Genomic DNA, 16,077 nt, shown 5'->3' with positions numbered 1-16,077 from the left:
TTCAGTCAAATCAGTTTCAGTTCATTACAATCATATCAGTATTTGCTTTGAATATGTAGGCTACGTCCATGTTCTGTCAACAGTGTCACCTGGTATCAGCGTCACCTGGTATCGGTTAGAAGCCGCCACAGAAACACAACCCTAAACGGCTGTTTCAGAAAATCGGCGCCTACATATGAAAGACGCACCCCTATGATCACGCACACAATGTTTGCCTCAAGAGAATACTTCAAGCCTTTGAAATAGAAAACACTAAAACAGTTTATAAACTAATTCATTAAGGCTCGTATTCTTTTATGTGGGTTGGGTTCATGGTGTATGTGTTATGGTAGTGATCATGGGAAGCCTTTGTTACATAGGGCCACTTATGAGTACAGTACGGTATAAGCCCTTAGGCAGCAAAGTATCGGTATACTAGAATAAAACTGTTGTCCAATGTTTCTGTTTCTGTGACTAAACCATGAAACACCCAGTCTGATCCTCCATCTTCCCTCACCGTTACTCCTGAGCCACACCCTACCTCTGATGGCTGAGGGCAAACACACAAGGCGGAGGTCCGCCCCGATGTTAAAGCAATCAGTCCGACCCAGTCCAACCCAGTCCAATCCAGTTAAACAGACACAAAGCCTCACAGATTCCTGGCTCAACGTATGACCTGACGGAGGGGAGTCTTCAGAAGACAAGCAGCAGGTTCAGATTGAGAGAACAACTGAAGAGTATATAAGGGTAAAAGAGTAAAGAGACAAAAGAAGAGAAGTGCAGAGTACAGTACAGTGGAATCGAGAGTGCAATGGCGGTGACCCTTTGCCAGGTGATGGGCTTTGTGCTGAGTGTGCTGGGGTTGGCGGGGATAGTTGCGTCCACGGGCATGGACCAGTGGGGCACAGAGGACCTGTTCGACAACCCTGTTACGGCCATCTACTCCTACGCTGGGCTGTGGAGGTCCTGTGTGAGGCAAAGCTCCGGGTTCACAGAGTGCCGTCCGTACTTCACCATCTTGGGTCTACCAGGTAGGACTTCCTTTCTTTAGCTGAGCTGGACATGTAAAAATACATGAACTGTACACATGGTTGAAAGGGGATCTAATGACTTGATATGAAAGACACTGCATTCAGTCCCTTAAGAATCACAATGGATTAGTAAGTACTGGAGTATTATAATGACCATCATGATGAATGGAATTTAAGAGGCTTGTAATTTGTAATTTGAGAGAATAATTAGGAAATAACTAGATAAGAAAGAAGGTGAAACCACACCCTTCAATGTGAAATGCGGAAATGGTCTTCCAAAAATGTCATCATTTATCGAAACTGTGACGACAGTGATGTCGTGTTGTGATGACATTTTGAGTAAACATTTGATAAGGTTGGTTCTCTGTTGAAGAGTACATAGTGATAAGGTCCCAGGGTGGACAGCCATTTCAAAAACCCACAGCCCACCTCTTGAGGCGAACAGGTAGCTATCAGACTAGCGCAGATGAAGTAAAATGTCCGCCTCGATGTTTCAGCTAACAGGATTTATGCTGGCATTACTGGGACAGTTCTTGATATCAGCTGCCACAGCAATGGATATGTGGGCATTGCAAGACCGCTCTTTTAACTTAGTAACAAGCGTTTACACCTATTCTGGACTATGGTATTCATGTGTAGGTACAGAATATGGCACATCTCAATGCAGACCTTTTTTTACCATCCTAGGACTACCAGGTAAGACTTGGCTGGAGTTTAGTTGGGGAGATAAAAAGCACTCTAGAGAAGTTATTTTAAAGGTGTTTAGTCGTCCTGTCTATTTAATTGTACTGTAGACTGTCGACCTAATGAGATATGTACTGTACACTGTCGACCTTATGGGATATGTACTGTACACTGTCGACCTTATGGGATATGTACTGTACACTGTCGACCTAATGAGATATGTACTGTACACTGTCGACCTTATGGGATATGTACTGTACACTGTCGACCTTATGGGATATGTACTGTACACTGTCGACCTTATGGGATATGGTAGTTGAAGAAGTAACCAACAAAAGATCTTCCTTTTTCTTTGACGCTTTCTTTTAGAATTTTTGCATGAAATTAGTATAACATTTACCATGTTTGTAATTAGTACAACATTTCACATGTTTGTCCCTCAGCCCTCCTTCAAGCTGTGCGAGCGTTGATGATCGTAGGAATCGTTCTGGGAGCCATCGGGTGTTTCATTGCTATTTTTGCGCTGAAGTGCCTGAAGATGGGAAGCATGGATGACAACCTGAAGGCCACCATGACTCTGACCTCTGGGATCATGTTTGTTCTTGCAGGTGCATTGAAATGAAATATTTGATTTATTTCTTACTAATTAGAATGATAAAATGACCTATCATTAAAGCAAATAAGTCGTTTTTTGGTGTCTTCCGACACTCAAACTTTTATGCATCAGCAATGTTGATCCCTTGTGTTCTTCCCTAGGTGTGTGTGGCATTGCAGGTGTGTCTGCCTTCGCTAACCTGGTCGTGACAAGCTTCAACTTCACCACCTACAACGATGGGGGGCTCGGGGGGGGGTTCGGAGGAGGGCTCCTGGGGGGGGGGTCTCTGACTCCGAGGTAAACAGACAGAAAATAGACACTACATTTACATTTATTCATTTAGCAGACACTCTTATCCAGAGCGACTTACTGTAAGTACAGGGACATTCCCCCGAAGCAAGTAGGGTGAAGTGCCTTGCCCAGGGACACAACGGCATTTGTCACGGCTGGGAATCGAACCACCAACCTTCAGATTACTAGCCCAATTCCCTAACCACTCAGCCACCTGACTCCTCCCACTAAGTTAATACCTGCAAATGGTCGTTTTTTGTGATGCTATATTTGTCTGAGCTCTTGCGTCATTGCTTTCTTCCCTTTTCCAGGTACACATTTGGCCCCGCCCTATTTGTGGGTTGGATAGGTGGAGCTGTGCTGTTTGTGGGTGGGGTCATGATGTGCGTTGCCTGCCGAGGGATGGTGCCAGAGAGGGACCGGTAAGCTCCACCCCCACCTGGCTCTGGAACTCTGATTCTAGGGCTCCGTAGGGTTATGTTGGTTCAATTATCCATTGGGTTAAAGTCATACCCCTCAACTTAAATCACATTAAAATAATCACATTGCCCTTTTTGGTATTCCTTTAGGTACAATGGAAAGTCCTACAAAGCTGCCTCACACAACAACACAGTGTACAAGGTAGAGCAGAGAGGGCGGCCGGCCTATGGGGACTCCTACAAGGCACCCAGCATGCAGGGACACCAGTCCACTCAGAGGTTTGACTACGTGTAAACACCATGAACTCCATGGAAAGCTTGGAAGATCTAAGATCATCTTCTAAATCAAGCTATGATAATTGTTTATTCATTGATATTCATAACAATTTGGTAAGGTTTTAAGACAATTTCATACTCAAGGTTAACTGTGTAGAAGTTAAGAAGTCAAATGTCTTTATTAAACTAATACTCTTCTGTATTTTCTGTTTATCATTTTCATTATTTTATCCAGTTTTTTTATACTATTAAAACATTTGTGTGTAATTCTGCATTCATGAGGAACATTGTAATGTTTATTTGTAAAAAAAAAATCATAAATGTTAATATTGATATTTTGGAGTAATAGTATTGTTGTCTCGTGTTGTATTATTGGAATCAAGATAGAAATGCTATTTAAAGGTAATAATGAATACAATGTAAAATGAATAACTTCTATAATGCAATCTGTTTTACAAAAAAAAAACATGCCACAAATTATATACATATATTCTTAAAATATAAAATTGTTGGGAAACTATATATTTTTTAAAGTGTTACAGTATTAATGTTTTTAAGACATTAACAAAATTATTTTACCAAATCCAAGTATCTAGCAAAATCAATCACCATTGTAATAGGAGCGTGCTTAAAGTTTATCAAACTGTTACATAACTTAAATACTAAATATCATAATTTCAAAATTAGGATTTCCCCAAGCTCTTCAAAACTGGCATATTAAATGAAACAATTGTGTATTTCAGCTCCTGGTCATGATTATAACTGACCCAAACACACAGGGCCACACTTGTATGTGCGTCAGGGGGGCAGGATGTCAAAGTCCTCCTGCCCTGCTATTGGAGGAGCTCCACACGCTGGTCCCCGAGGTCCCGCCCACCTCCGTGCTGCCCCGCCCCACCCGCACTGCGCCTCCTGTTGGCAGGATGTCCTCGATGGACGACAGCTCCAGGTCGCTCTCCTCCTCCGATAACTAGGAAGGGCCCAGATCATGAGTCACTCTGTGTGTTTAGGCCACTAAAGTTGTGATGTCTGGAAGACTAACACCTGGGCAGGGAGTAGGCCTAACCCAATCATGTACATAGGCCTATTTTCCTAGACATGTATTTAGCCTTTTGTCCTACTTTAAAACTAGGTTTAATCCATGTCTGAGAAACTGGACCTTAGTGTTTAGCCCACCTGTAGGTGTCTCACAGCAGAGCGGGGCTTAGGTTTTGGGGGTGCAGCAGGAGGGGGGCCCACCCTGACCCCCCCTGGGGGCCTGGTCCCAGGGGAGCTCAGCTGTCTCTCCAGGCTCCTGGTCAGTGACTTAACAAACGCACCTGCAGGTGAAGCAGAACATCATGACTTAACAAACGCACCTGCAGGTGAAGCAGAACATCATGACTTAACAACCGACCTGCAGCAAAGCAGAACATCATGATTTAACTTCCGCACCTGAAGGTGAACCAGAATATACCAAATACCAATCCGATGCCCAGCTTTCTTTGTTCTAAACTAATGACTAAAAAAAACATTATTCAATAGTAAAGCATGGGGGTGCACTGATCTGCCGGGTGAGAAGGCTGACCTGGGGCCGCGCCGCCATGGTGAGCTGAGGGGGCGGAGAGCCCCTCTGAGAGGTCGGAGTCGGACCAGTCGTCTGTGGGGGGGGCGGGGGGCCGGGGCCCAGAGCGCACCACCCTGACGGAGGGGGCCGACCTGCTCCCGGGGCTGGTCACATAAGCACTGTCCTCCACAGACTCCTCGTCTGAACTGAAGGGAGGGGTTCTGGAGAGAAGAGAGATGACATACACCTGATAGCTAACACAGTTGTCAGCAGCTGGATGATATTGACCACTCCCACAATTATAGAACTCATGTTAAGGTTGAATATTAGTTGTTGTTTGTATTTCCTGTGATTACCGGTTCTTCTGTTGACGGGGCTTTGATGTTTGTGGAGTCACCGGAACCTTTTCTGTCTTTCTAGCGGAGGGCGTCCTAGCGGAGGGCAGAGTAGGAGGGTTCCAACTCTGTGCCTGTGATGCAGATGCATGATGTTCTGAGGTAGTCTTCATCTTGTGCAGGCGGCGCACCCTCCGAGCCAGCTGTTTGGCCAGGGCCTTTCTGAGGCCCGGGAGGTTAGAGACCTGTCTGAACCTCAGCTGGCGCTGGCCAGACACAGCCACACTCAGGCTGCTGAAGGACTTCCGGGAAATGCCTTTGGTTCCCTGGAACATCAATAGGGAACATTCTCATCAATAATACCATTAGAGATTTTTCTGTCATACTTTGGATCAATAACAACAATGATTTTTCTCTATAGTTGAGGTATGATGCAGCGATTATTCTATAGTTGAAAGGAAGGATTCAAAGGATTCAACAACTGCTCTGAAAATGCAGTGGGGGAAGAAGAGCTCTTATGTCAGTTCTTTCTCCAGATCTAATGCATCTACCTTCCTCACGCCCATGTTCTCCAGCTTCTCCTCCAGGGCAGCCACCAGCAGGGGCCTGAACTCCCTCCCCAGCCCCGGGTTCCTGCGCAGGGACTCCAGCACCCGCCTCCTGGTCTCCCCAGAGTCCTCCATCTCTGACAGACAGGAACATCTGTTATAAGGAGGGGCTACCTGACCTGATAATTAGGCTATGCTAACATGTGTTGTTTTCCAGAATAAATAACCTTGTTGTTGTTCTTTTTCTTCTTCGCTCTCCTCTTCCTTATCCTGCGCTGCAGTGGATTGCTGGACTATTTGTTGGACAGGGGCATCTTCCACTACAGAACAGGTAAATAAATAACACTGACTAATGCTATTGCAAAGAAAGATTTGAGTCTTTGGAGGGGAATAGTGACAGTATGACGTTGACATTACCAGGTATGTGCCTGGCTGACAGCTTCCTGATCTGAAACACACACAGTCAACTTAATATATTTGTATATTAATATTTCCTAGAGCAGTGCTGAGGGTGGCGGGTGCTGGAGGGTTAGGTTACCGTCTCCTGCTGGGCCCTGAGCAGCTCATCCTGCTGCCTGGCCTGTCTGGAAAAGGAGCGCACCTGGTGCTGGAGCCTCTGCAGGGCGGGGCTGTGCTCAGGGGGGCTGTGCTCAGGGGGGCTGTGCTCAGGGGGGCTGTGCTCAGCGGGGCTGTGCTCAGGGGGGCTGTGCTCAGGGGGGCTGTGCTCAGCGGGGCTGTGGTCAGCAGCCATGCGCCTCAGCTTCTCAGTCTCAGTCTGCAGCTGGGGAACAGGGGCCCTCAGAAGTCACAGACCCAGCATGATGTCTCACACACATTTCATTTTGGGTTGTTTTGTTTCCGTGCAAGCATATACCAGTTGTATTGCTATTCTTGTGGGGACTCATTCAAAATCCTGTTTTCCCTAACCTTTAACCTGAACAAAAAAACGTAACCCTAACCCTAAACCCTAAACCTAGCTTCTGACCCTAAAACTAACCCTAACTCCTCACCCCAACCCTTAATGTAATTTTAACCGGTTGTGGAGACAGTTTTTTGGTACGTGATGTTGAGTGCGTAAAAAAACGGAACGCTGCTTGTCTGCACTGTGGTGTGCCTCATCAGAACTGTGGGTTTGTTGTTTCAATACCTCCTCTTTCTCCAGCAGATGTCTGTTCTGGATTTCCTTAAACTTCTTCTTCCATTTACTCTTCTGAGGGAGGGAGAAACAGAGAGAGGGAGAGAGAGAGAGATACTGGCAGTGGATGGAGAGAGGTAAACAGCGTGTGTGTAGTGTCCTGCTCTATTACCTGCTGAGATAGTTTCACCCTCAGTTCCTTCTCTCTCTGTTGCAGCTCATCTTCATCTTGTAAGGAGCCCGGGGTGGAAGCAGTCACCTCTCTGGTCTGGAGCTCCTGCAGTTTCTGTTAGAGGGGTTTGGACCTTGTCAACAACCAGCTATATCCTGACTCAAGTCAGAAGCTGTTGTTTTGAGACAAACAAAAATTCTACTTACAGGTTCTACCAATAATGGTAACTTACTTACAACAAATCTTATTAGATTGAAAAATGGAGGACAATGTCTGAAACAAGTAAGGCAAACAACTACTTTGTGAGGCCTTGGGATCAGGCTTTTCAGTGGCGTGTGTCTTTTACACTATGGCACCATCTACTGGCTGCACTAGTTCACTTCTCATCATTCACTGACTTTACTTCTCCTGGCAGGCGGTTCCTCACATGAACTTTCACGATAGCAGCATCAAGAGCAGCATCAAGAGAACGTCCATGAGAGCAGCACTCACAGTCTCGATGGACGAGCTCCTACTGGCCATGTCTCTGAACTCCTGCAAGAAGAGCTGCCTCAGGTCCCTCATTTCCTCCTGAAACTTGTTCCTTTCCTCCTCCTTCCAGCTCTCCAGCTTCTCTCGCTCCAACGCCTCCTTCCTCCGCTGCTCCTCCAGGTCCTGGGAAGAGGAGCACCAGGTTGTGCGGTTTATTTTTTGTTGAGTTACATTTGTATTTATATCGGGGAAACCACAAAGACTGTGGCTCGAGATACCGCGAAGACTGCGGCTTGTGTGATTACCGCAAAAACTGAGACATCAGAAGGGTTTTATTACTTTTATTATTGTTTTTAATGATTTTATGTAAAGCACCTTGAGCTGAAATTCTTGTGTGAAATGTGCTATATAAATAAAGTCTTATTATTATGATATTACATGCAGTGTAGCTCCTCAAGTTACCTGCTGCCTCCTGAGAGCGTCAGCCTCTCTTTCAGCCTCCAGCCTTTTCTGGGCCAGTTCCAGCCTCTCTCTCAGCTCCTGCATCCCCTCCTCCACCTGCTCCACCTGCCTCTTCTTCTGCCTCTCTGAGACCAAACACAGGCAACGGACCACAATAACATATGACATTAAAAACTGTCCAACAAAATAGACATGTTTGGGTGGATTTTTGAGAGTGATTGACAGCACTGATTTGGTGTTGAGAAACAAACCTGCACCAGTAACCTCTGGGTGTCTCCGCTGAAGGTGTGCTTGTAAGTAGGAATAATTGACGAATGATTTCTCACAGAATTGGCACTGAGGGAATGAATGCATTTCAGGGTTAGGGTCAGGGTTGCGTCAGATGGGAGGGTTAGGCGTCAGATATGCAATCAGGGCTGATAGAGTTGCTCTGTTTGAACACTGGTGAACAAGGAAGTCTTTCATTATGGAGTGCTAATGAAGTGTGTTATGTAAAATCTAAAATACAACACACATTTTTTTTTACGTGTAATTAAATCCTTGGCCTGGACAAACGGGTTGCTCAAACCCAGTAAAGATTGACATTGTAATAACACCTCGATTGATTCATAGCATGTAGCAGAGTTCCAGATAGGCCTGTTAGACTAAACTGTCAAGACAGCACATCTGAGAAGCCTCTGTGTTGTTGTGGTTTAGGTTACAACGTGAGGGTTCACCCTGTGTGTCTGAGGTTACAACGTGAGGGTTTACCCTGTGTGTTTGAGGTTACAACGTGAGGGTTCACCCTGTGTGGTTGAGGTTACAACGTGAGGGTTCACCCTGTGTGTCTGAGGTTACAACGTGAGGGTTCACCCTGTGTGTCTGAGGTTACAACGTGAGGGTTCACCCTGTGTGGTTGAGGTTACAACGTGAGGGTTCACCCTTTGTGTCTGAGGTTACAACGTGAGGGTTCACCCTGTGTGGTTGAGGTTACAACGTGAGGGTTCACCTTGTGGTAGCTGTTGGAACTGGCCTGCAGGAGAAACTGTTGGGTGGAAATAATTTTCTTGCGCCGTCTGCTCTCCTGTTGCGCGGCCTGCAGCTCAGCTGTGTGGCGGGCCCGTTCCCCTGCCTCCTCCTCCGCCCGGGACAGCGCCCCCTGCAGGCGCTGCTCCAGGCTGCACACCTGGCTGCTCAGGTAGTCCTGACAGTGCAGCAGGTATTCGGTGCTGAGCTGAGACATGCGCAGCACCTTAAGCAGCGCTGGCTCTGCAGGGTTACGGCAGTGGGGACACCTCTCGCCGCTGACATCACAGAAGGTTACTGCGGAGATGAACTCCTGCAGGACACCCACGTCCATCTCCAGGGCGACGCGGTCCACGTCCAAGGCAGAGACACGCCGCCAGTCCACAGCCTCGGTCCGGGGGCGAAAGCGCAGGGGGCGTGTGGGGGGTGAGGCCCAGGGGGGAGGCTCCATGGGGGGCAGCTGCCCTGGCATGGTCCTGTAACAGCTGGGGACCAAAGCTAGGCTGGGATACAGCTGGCCCTTGAATAAATGCTGTATTAAAGATAAGGAAGATACGTTTTTTTCATTTACAGTGGTCTAATGCATTGAGTAAGTTGTTTATTGCTAATTCGTTGTAATGCAGTTGTGCCAATTTAGTCATAGACTCTTTTATAAATATGTAATGCGACTAATCGTTTTGGATATAAGCGTCTGCTAAATTACTAAATGTAAATGACTAAAAATGATAAATCACTCAGGGAAATAAAGACAACAAAACGAATACAAGTTTGAATAAGTAGCGTTAACAATCTAATTTAGTGAAGAGTTACCTGTTGATAGCTCATCTTGATTTACTATATTATACACATTTAGAACTATGCTGACAGGACAAACGTCCCAGCGTTGACGTTAAGCTTCCAGAAGTTGATCTGTCACCTTGGAGCTAGTACACAGTACATCTTTCAGGTATGCATTGTTAAAGCTCTTGCTTCGTAAGCCAAGACAAACTGGGTGGAAACTTGAGATATTCTTAATCGAAAAATGTCATCCCAAAGTGCATAATTATGCATTTCAAATCTGGCTCACCAGCAGAAAGAAAACGGCACACAACCTTAACAATTCAAAATAATATAGCAGGCAAAGGCTAGCATCCTCACGCCTGCAAACATTAACTTGACCTAGCAAGCTAAAGAGTTTGCTAGCATAGTTGTCACTTGTGTACCCTACCTGATCTTTAGAGCGGTATTTTGTCTCTAGCAGTAATGTGTTTTGCTAGAACTCAGTCGCGGTCGTTCTAAGAGTCTTTGTCCGGTTTGGATGGGTAATCTATGAAATAAACGATTTATGTTCAGGTCTCGTGCTATTGCTGATGCCCCAAGTTCGACTATCAGGGTGGAGCAACAGGAGGACGAGCCACGCACACACCGTTACCGTGGAAACAGGTAGGGCTTGGCTAGTCCGACAAACTGTCAAAGCCATCCCTTCAGAATAACTCAATGTAAAGAATATTACTGCCAATCTGGGTTTAAACCTTGACTGACTATTTTTTTCAACCTTTCGGTCGTTTTTAACGCACCTGTATGAGTGAGTGAGAGAGGGAGCTATCAGAATATCAGTTAAAATAGCTAGGCTAGGTGTTGTTAGTCTAACGTTCAGCGTTTTTGGTTTTGTTGGATAGGCTAGAGGTTTTCAACTGGTTTTGTCCCAGGGACCACATTCTTACTAGAAAGTAATTCGCGGCCCACTGATATGCCTGTGCGTGCGCACGTGCCTATCTGTGTGTGTGCGTGCGTGCATGTGGAGAGAAGGAAGTTTTAACATTTGGTTTTCCATGTTGCTTTTATTTAAAAACCTCAAACTAATCTAGATATCTACTTAAAAACCTCAAACTAATATAGATATCTACTTAAAAACCTCAAACAATATACATAGAATCTGAAAAATGTAAATATGTGTATGTGAGATTCTGAACACTAATAAAATATATATATTTATTAAGTCGCGCCGCGGACCACTAGGGGCCGCGGACCCCTGTTGAAAAACCCTGGACTAGATAGATACTAGTTAGGTCTACTGTATTTTCTAGGCCTTATGGACAGAAATGTTTCTATGATCCAAGTCTGCATTTTCGGCCAAGTGTCTAAAAAGTGTTCACGATGTTTGTGCCCATTTCCTTTAAATTAAACCACGATGCTACATGTGTCCTGATACCTAGAAAAGTATTAAATATAACATCCCCTGTCAGAAGGAGCTTCAACTCCCACCTCCGGGAGAGCTTCGATCATGTCTCGGGGGGGGGGGGGGCCGGGGACATTGTCCGAATGGGCCATGTTCCGGGCCTCCATTGTTGAAGCGTCTGACCGGAGCTGCGGCCGCAAGGCGGTCGGTGCATGTCGCAGCGGTAACCCTCGAACCCGGTGGTGGACTCCGGAGGTGAGGGATGCCGTCAAGCTGAAGAAGGAGGACTATCGGACTTTATTGCCTGGTGGGACTCCAGAGGCAGCTGATGTGTAGTGGCAGGCCAAGCGGAACGCGGCTTTGGCGGTCAAAGAGGCAAAAACCCGGGTATGGCGAAGCCATGGAGAATGACTTCCGAACGGCTTCGAAAAGGTTCTGGACCACCATCCGGCGACTCAGGAGGGGGAAGCAGTGCACTGTCAACACTGTATATGTCGGGGATGGTGACCTCGACGGGGGATGTCCTGGATCAGTGGAAGGAATACTTCGAAGACCTCCTTAATTCCACCATCACGCTTTCCGACGTGGAGGCAGACTCTGGGGACATCGGGGGGGGGCCCTTCTATCTCTGGGGCTGAGGTCGCCAAGGTGGTTAAAAAGCTCCGCGGTGGCAGGGCCCCTGTGGTGGATGAGGTCCGCCCGGAGTTCCTTAAGGCTCTGGATGTTGTAGGACTGTCTTGGTTGACACGACTCTGCATCATCGCATTGACATCGGGGACAGTGCCTCTTGACTGGCAGACCGGGGTGGTGGTTCCCCTCTTTAAAAAGGGGGACCGTAGGGTGTGCTCCAACTTTAGGGGGATCACACTCCTCAGCCTCCCTGGGAAAGTCTATTCAGGGGTCCTGGAGAGGAGGGTCCGTCGGATTGTCGAACCTCGGATTCAGGAGGAGCAATGTGGTTATCGTCCTGGCCATGGAACAGTGGACCAGCTCTATACCCTCGGCAGAGTCCTGGAGGGTACCAGGGAATTTGCCCAACCAGTCTACACAACACACACAACCAGTCTACACATGTTTTGTGGATTTGGAAAAGGCATTCGACCGTGTCCCTTGGGGGCTGTCCGGTCCCTGTACGACCGGTGCCAGAGTTTGGTCCGCTTTGCCGGTAGTAAGTCGAACTTGTTCCCGGTGAGGGTAGGCGCAGCCAGGGCGTTGAGGGGGTCCGGTTTTGTGACCTTAGGATCGGGTCGCTGCTTTTTGCAGATGATGTGGTCCTGTTGGCTTCATCTGGCCACGACCTTCAGCTCTCACTGGAGCGGTTCGCAACCGAATGCGAAGCGGCTGGGATGCGAATCAGCACCTCCAAAACTGAGGCCATGGTTATCGACCGGAAAAGGGTGGAGTGCAATCTCCGGTTCGGGGAGGAGATCTTGACCCAAGCGGAGGAGTTCAAGTATCTCGGGGTCTTGTTCAGGAGTGAGCGAAGAATGGCGCGCGAGATCGACAGGCGATCGGACATCTACGCATCGGTCCGTCGATGTGAAGAAGGAGCTAAATCGAAAGGCGAAGCTCTCTATTTACCAGTCGATCTACGTTCCTACCCTCATCTATGGTCATGAACTGTGGGTAGTGACCAAAAGAATGAGATTGCGAATACAAGCGTCCGAAATGAGCTTTCTCCGCAGGGTGTCCGGTCATCCGGGAGGGGCTCAGAGTAGAACCGCTGCTCCTCCGCGTCGAGAGGAGCCAGCTGAGGTGGCTCGGGCATCTGATCAGGATGCCTCCTGGACGCCTCCCTGGCAAGGTGTTCTGGGCACGTCCCACTGGGAAGAGGCCCCGGGGAAGACCCAGGACATGCTGGAGGGATTATGTCTCTCGGCTGGCCTGGGAACGCCTTGGGGTCCCCCAGGAAGAGCTGGTGGAAGTGGCCGGGGAGAGGGAAGTCTGGGCCTCCCTGCTTAGGTTGCTGCCCCCGCGGCCCGACCCCCGGACAAGCGGCAGATAACGAGACAAGACTTTCCACCTAATACTGTAATCGATATAAGTCTAAACCCCTGATGAAATTGCATTATTCTAGCTAGGAACCCAGTAGAGTAACGGTTATCCATCCATACAGTGACTGCCAGGTCTGTGGTTTTCCCACGGAATTGGGCTACTTTTGAAGTGCTGCCGTGGGTTTAATTTTTTGTCCGCTGGTTCAGGTAGACCTATTTTGCATTCAAATTGCATGAATATCATTAAATAAAAATCCATATTTTAAATTGAATCATTTATTTATACCCAAATCCTACCAAACTGACTCCAGATCAGCACATACACACATGGACATGGGGCACGCACACATACACACACACGCACTGTGCGTGTGCACACGTGCCTAATGTTCTCAGTCTCCTGAGAAAACCTCCTGAAAACTGGTTTTATTGCTGGCATACTAAACATTTGGTGTTACTTTGTTCAAGTTCAAGTCTTTTATTTGTCAGGTACACAGAACAACACAAGGTCAGACTGGGCACTGAAATTCTTAAGACAAGAAAACGCAAGCACCTGGCATAACATAACATGATTTACGTGCAAAATTTTAGATCAGTGACTATGTCAATGACCATACAGGAGCCTGATGGCGAAGTACAGTGAGGTACAGTAGTGCAATTTTATTGATAGTGCAACCAGTAGCTGAAAGTGACAGTGTATAAGTGACTAGTGTGCACTGAATCAATGTCCATATCAGTGTCCATTCAGAAGCCTGATGGCCCTTGGGTAGAAACTGTTGTCCAGACTGCGTGTGAGCGACCGGATTCTGCGGTAGCGCCTACCAGAAGGCTTCGGGGTAAAGAGACTGAAGGAAGGGTGGTAACAGTCTCTTAAAATCCTGCCAGCTTCCTTGAGACAACGTGTGTGGTAGTTGTCCTGTAGGGCTGGGAGCTTCCTGCCGATGATGAACTCAGCAGAACGGACCACACTTCGTAGGGCCTTGCGGCCCCTGTCTGTGCAGCTCCCATACCACACTGTAATACAACCAGTCAGAATGCTCTCTATAGTGCATCTGTAAAAGTTAGTGAGAATGACCATACCAAACTTCTTCAGTCTCCTCAGGAAGAAGAGGCACTTACGGACTGCTTTGACCACCTTGTCCGTGTGAACAGACCAGGTGAGGTCGTTGCTGATGTTCACCCCGAGGAACTTGAAGCAGCTGACCTTCTCCACATAAGATCCATTGATGAGTAGGGGTGCATGCTCCTCCTCCTGCCGCCTCCTATAGTCCACAATCATCTCCTTGGTCTTGCTGATGTTGAGACAGAGGTTATTGTCCTGACACCATGATGTCAGGATGTCAACCTTTGTAGATATTACAATACATTTGGCATGAAAGCAATGCTGCTGGACTTTATAAGCAGTGTATACAGTTTGGCAGGGGCATATTTTTAGTTCTGATATTGGGCTGGTTTTGTCACACAGAACTGGCAACCCTGCAGTGTACATTATGTTGAGGAGAGCAGTAACCGTTGGAACCGCGGCTTTCAACCTGCGGAGGCCGCTGTGGGTCTAGTTTGCAAAGGAATAGCGCGTGCGGCTTTTCTCAACTTTTTTCCACCGCGCGCAAGCTATTATTCTAGAGAAAGGAAGTAGCTAGCCAGTGTGCTATCTAGTTAGCTCGCTTCAGAGCCTTGCGGCGATGCAAGAATGTTTAGTAAATTGACTATTTTAGTCTAGTAAAAAGGGTGATTTTTTAAGGATAATGTCTGTTTGAAAGCGGCACTCTTTTACCCACGGTCACTGCTGAACGTTCGTTGGTTGATTTTAGGACACTGTTGGCAGCACAGCCGTGCGGCGGACTCAATGAGATTCTGAACGACAAACAGGTCCCCAGCCTGTGTTAGCAAGCTAGCGTTAGTTAATCAGTTTTGATTTCATCAAAGAGGGAACTAGCTTACTTCAAAAGCTGCCATATAAATTTTCTGTTGACCACGGGGAATGCAATCACGGAATATTATACGAAAATGAGACCTACAACAACTGGACAAGGTGAGACATAAATAATTATATTTGTTTGTGCCTGTTGCTCAGAACAACTAAAGTTAGCTAGCCAAATGAGCTGTCTACAAACTGGACTAGTTATCCACCTGGTGAGCCAGTTAGCTCGGTATTGTCATTAACGCTAGCTGTTTGAGTAAATTTGTATTGAACAGAGGCAACAAAAGTGCTGCAACCAACGTATCCTCGACGAAAATTTGAAATATTTACAAATTTTTAAAGCAAGGCAACATCCACAATCTATATCTGTTGGTCAGATGGTTAAATATCTTTAAAGAAGTTGGAAAGTTTAATCAAAAGTTCAGTTGAAACTGCTGCTGTTTTTGTTAATGTCTCAGAGACAAATAAATACATCAGAAGTACATCGCGCTCCACGTTACGTTACGAAGCGGTTCACACTCCTGGGAATGTGTCTGCTGTAAACTCCCTGCTACGTACTGCACCAGTAAGTTACTGCTCCAGTAAGTTAGTGGGGCAGAGAGGTGTGTGTGTGTGGGGGGGGGGGGGGGTCTCGTCGTTAAGGTTGTGAGACCAGAAGTGGAATTCAGACCAGTTATAGAATGTTCAGTTTTGAAGGCCTTCCTTTGTTGTCCACAAGCATAAACTAGTTTGTTTTAAAACTAGGAAATTTCTACTGAACTTACGATGCATGTCTATACAGGCACTGTGGTGTCTACAGTTGCTGCATCTATTGTTGATTGTATTATTTTGAGATTCTATGGTCACTGTGTCCACCTCCTCTCATCACCCCTAACCTCCTCTCAGCACCCCCCAGGGTTAGGGTTAGGATCACTGTGTCCACCTCCTCTCAGCACCCCCCAGCCCAAAATCTTGACACATTGATTAATGACTACACTGTGTCTAAACTGGCCACAGAGTAAAAGACAAAATAGGAGCAGTGAAGTTAGTGGTGGACATAGAAAGTAGGCCATGGG

The 16,077-nt window shown here is 46.9% G+C and overlaps 3 protein-coding genes and 1 long non-coding RNA gene across 4 annotated transcripts in view; 3 read left to right on the top strand and 1 right to left on the bottom strand.

Annotated features, from left to right (window-relative positions):
* The first annotated feature begins 595 nt into the window (after positions 1 to 595).
* On the top strand, positions 596 to 3,705 carry LOC124478793 (claudin-18-like). The gene is made up of 5 exons (XM_047037236.1): positions 596 to 1,010; positions 2,138 to 2,302; positions 2,451 to 2,586; positions 2,892 to 3,002; positions 3,150 to 3,705. Exons 1-5 carry the CDS (start codon positions 791 to 793, stop codon positions 3,292 to 3,294), a joined length of 777 nt encoding a protein of 258 aa, XP_046893192.1. The 5' UTR covers positions 596 to 790; the 3' UTR covers positions 3,295 to 3,705.
* Positions 3,706 to 4,079: 374 nt separating this feature from the next.
* Positions 4,080 to 10,316, bottom strand: dzip1l (DAZ interacting zinc finger protein 1-like). The gene is made up of 15 exons (XM_047037235.1): positions 10,157 to 10,316; positions 8,933 to 9,481; positions 8,196 to 8,280; positions 7,945 to 8,069; positions 7,504 to 7,665; positions 7,012 to 7,125; positions 6,852 to 6,914; positions 6,243 to 6,485; positions 6,122 to 6,152; positions 5,932 to 6,024; positions 5,708 to 5,841; positions 5,178 to 5,482; positions 4,843 to 5,042; positions 4,452 to 4,594; positions 4,080 to 4,245 (listed from the first exon to the last, which is right to left on the bottom strand). Exons 2-15 carry the CDS (start codon positions 9,419 to 9,421, stop codon positions 4,090 to 4,092), a joined length of 2,343 nt encoding a protein of 780 aa, XP_046893191.1. The 5' UTR covers positions 9,422 to 9,481; positions 10,157 to 10,316; the 3' UTR covers positions 4,080 to 4,089.
* LOC124478794 lies at positions 5,950 to 7,684 on the top strand. Its single transcript, XR_006957273.1, has 3 exons — positions 5,950 to 6,035; positions 6,867 to 6,976; positions 7,057 to 7,684. It is a non-coding gene; the product is annotated as an uncharacterized LOC124478794 (long non-coding RNA).
* Positions 10,317 to 14,723: 4,407 nt separating the features above from the next.
* Positions 14,724 to 16,077, top strand: part of LOC124478634 (unconventional myosin-IXb) — a 57,639-nt gene continuing 56,285 nt past the window's right edge. Inside the window, exon 1 of the mRNA XM_047036978.1 lies at positions 14,724 to 15,133. The gene's annotated coding sequence lies outside the window, so the exon portion shown is untranslated. The remainder of the gene's footprint in view (positions 15,134 to 16,077) is intronic.

This window comes from Hypomesus transpacificus, chromosome 16, assembly GCF_021917145.1.
Source record: "Hypomesus transpacificus isolate Combined female chromosome 16, fHypTra1, whole genome shotgun sequence".
NCBI lineage: Eukaryota > Metazoa > Chordata > Actinopteri > Osmeriformes > Osmeridae > Hypomesus > Hypomesus transpacificus.
The sequence above is the reverse complement of the archived record's forward strand: the minus strand, read 5'-3'. Positions and strand labels throughout refer to the sequence as shown.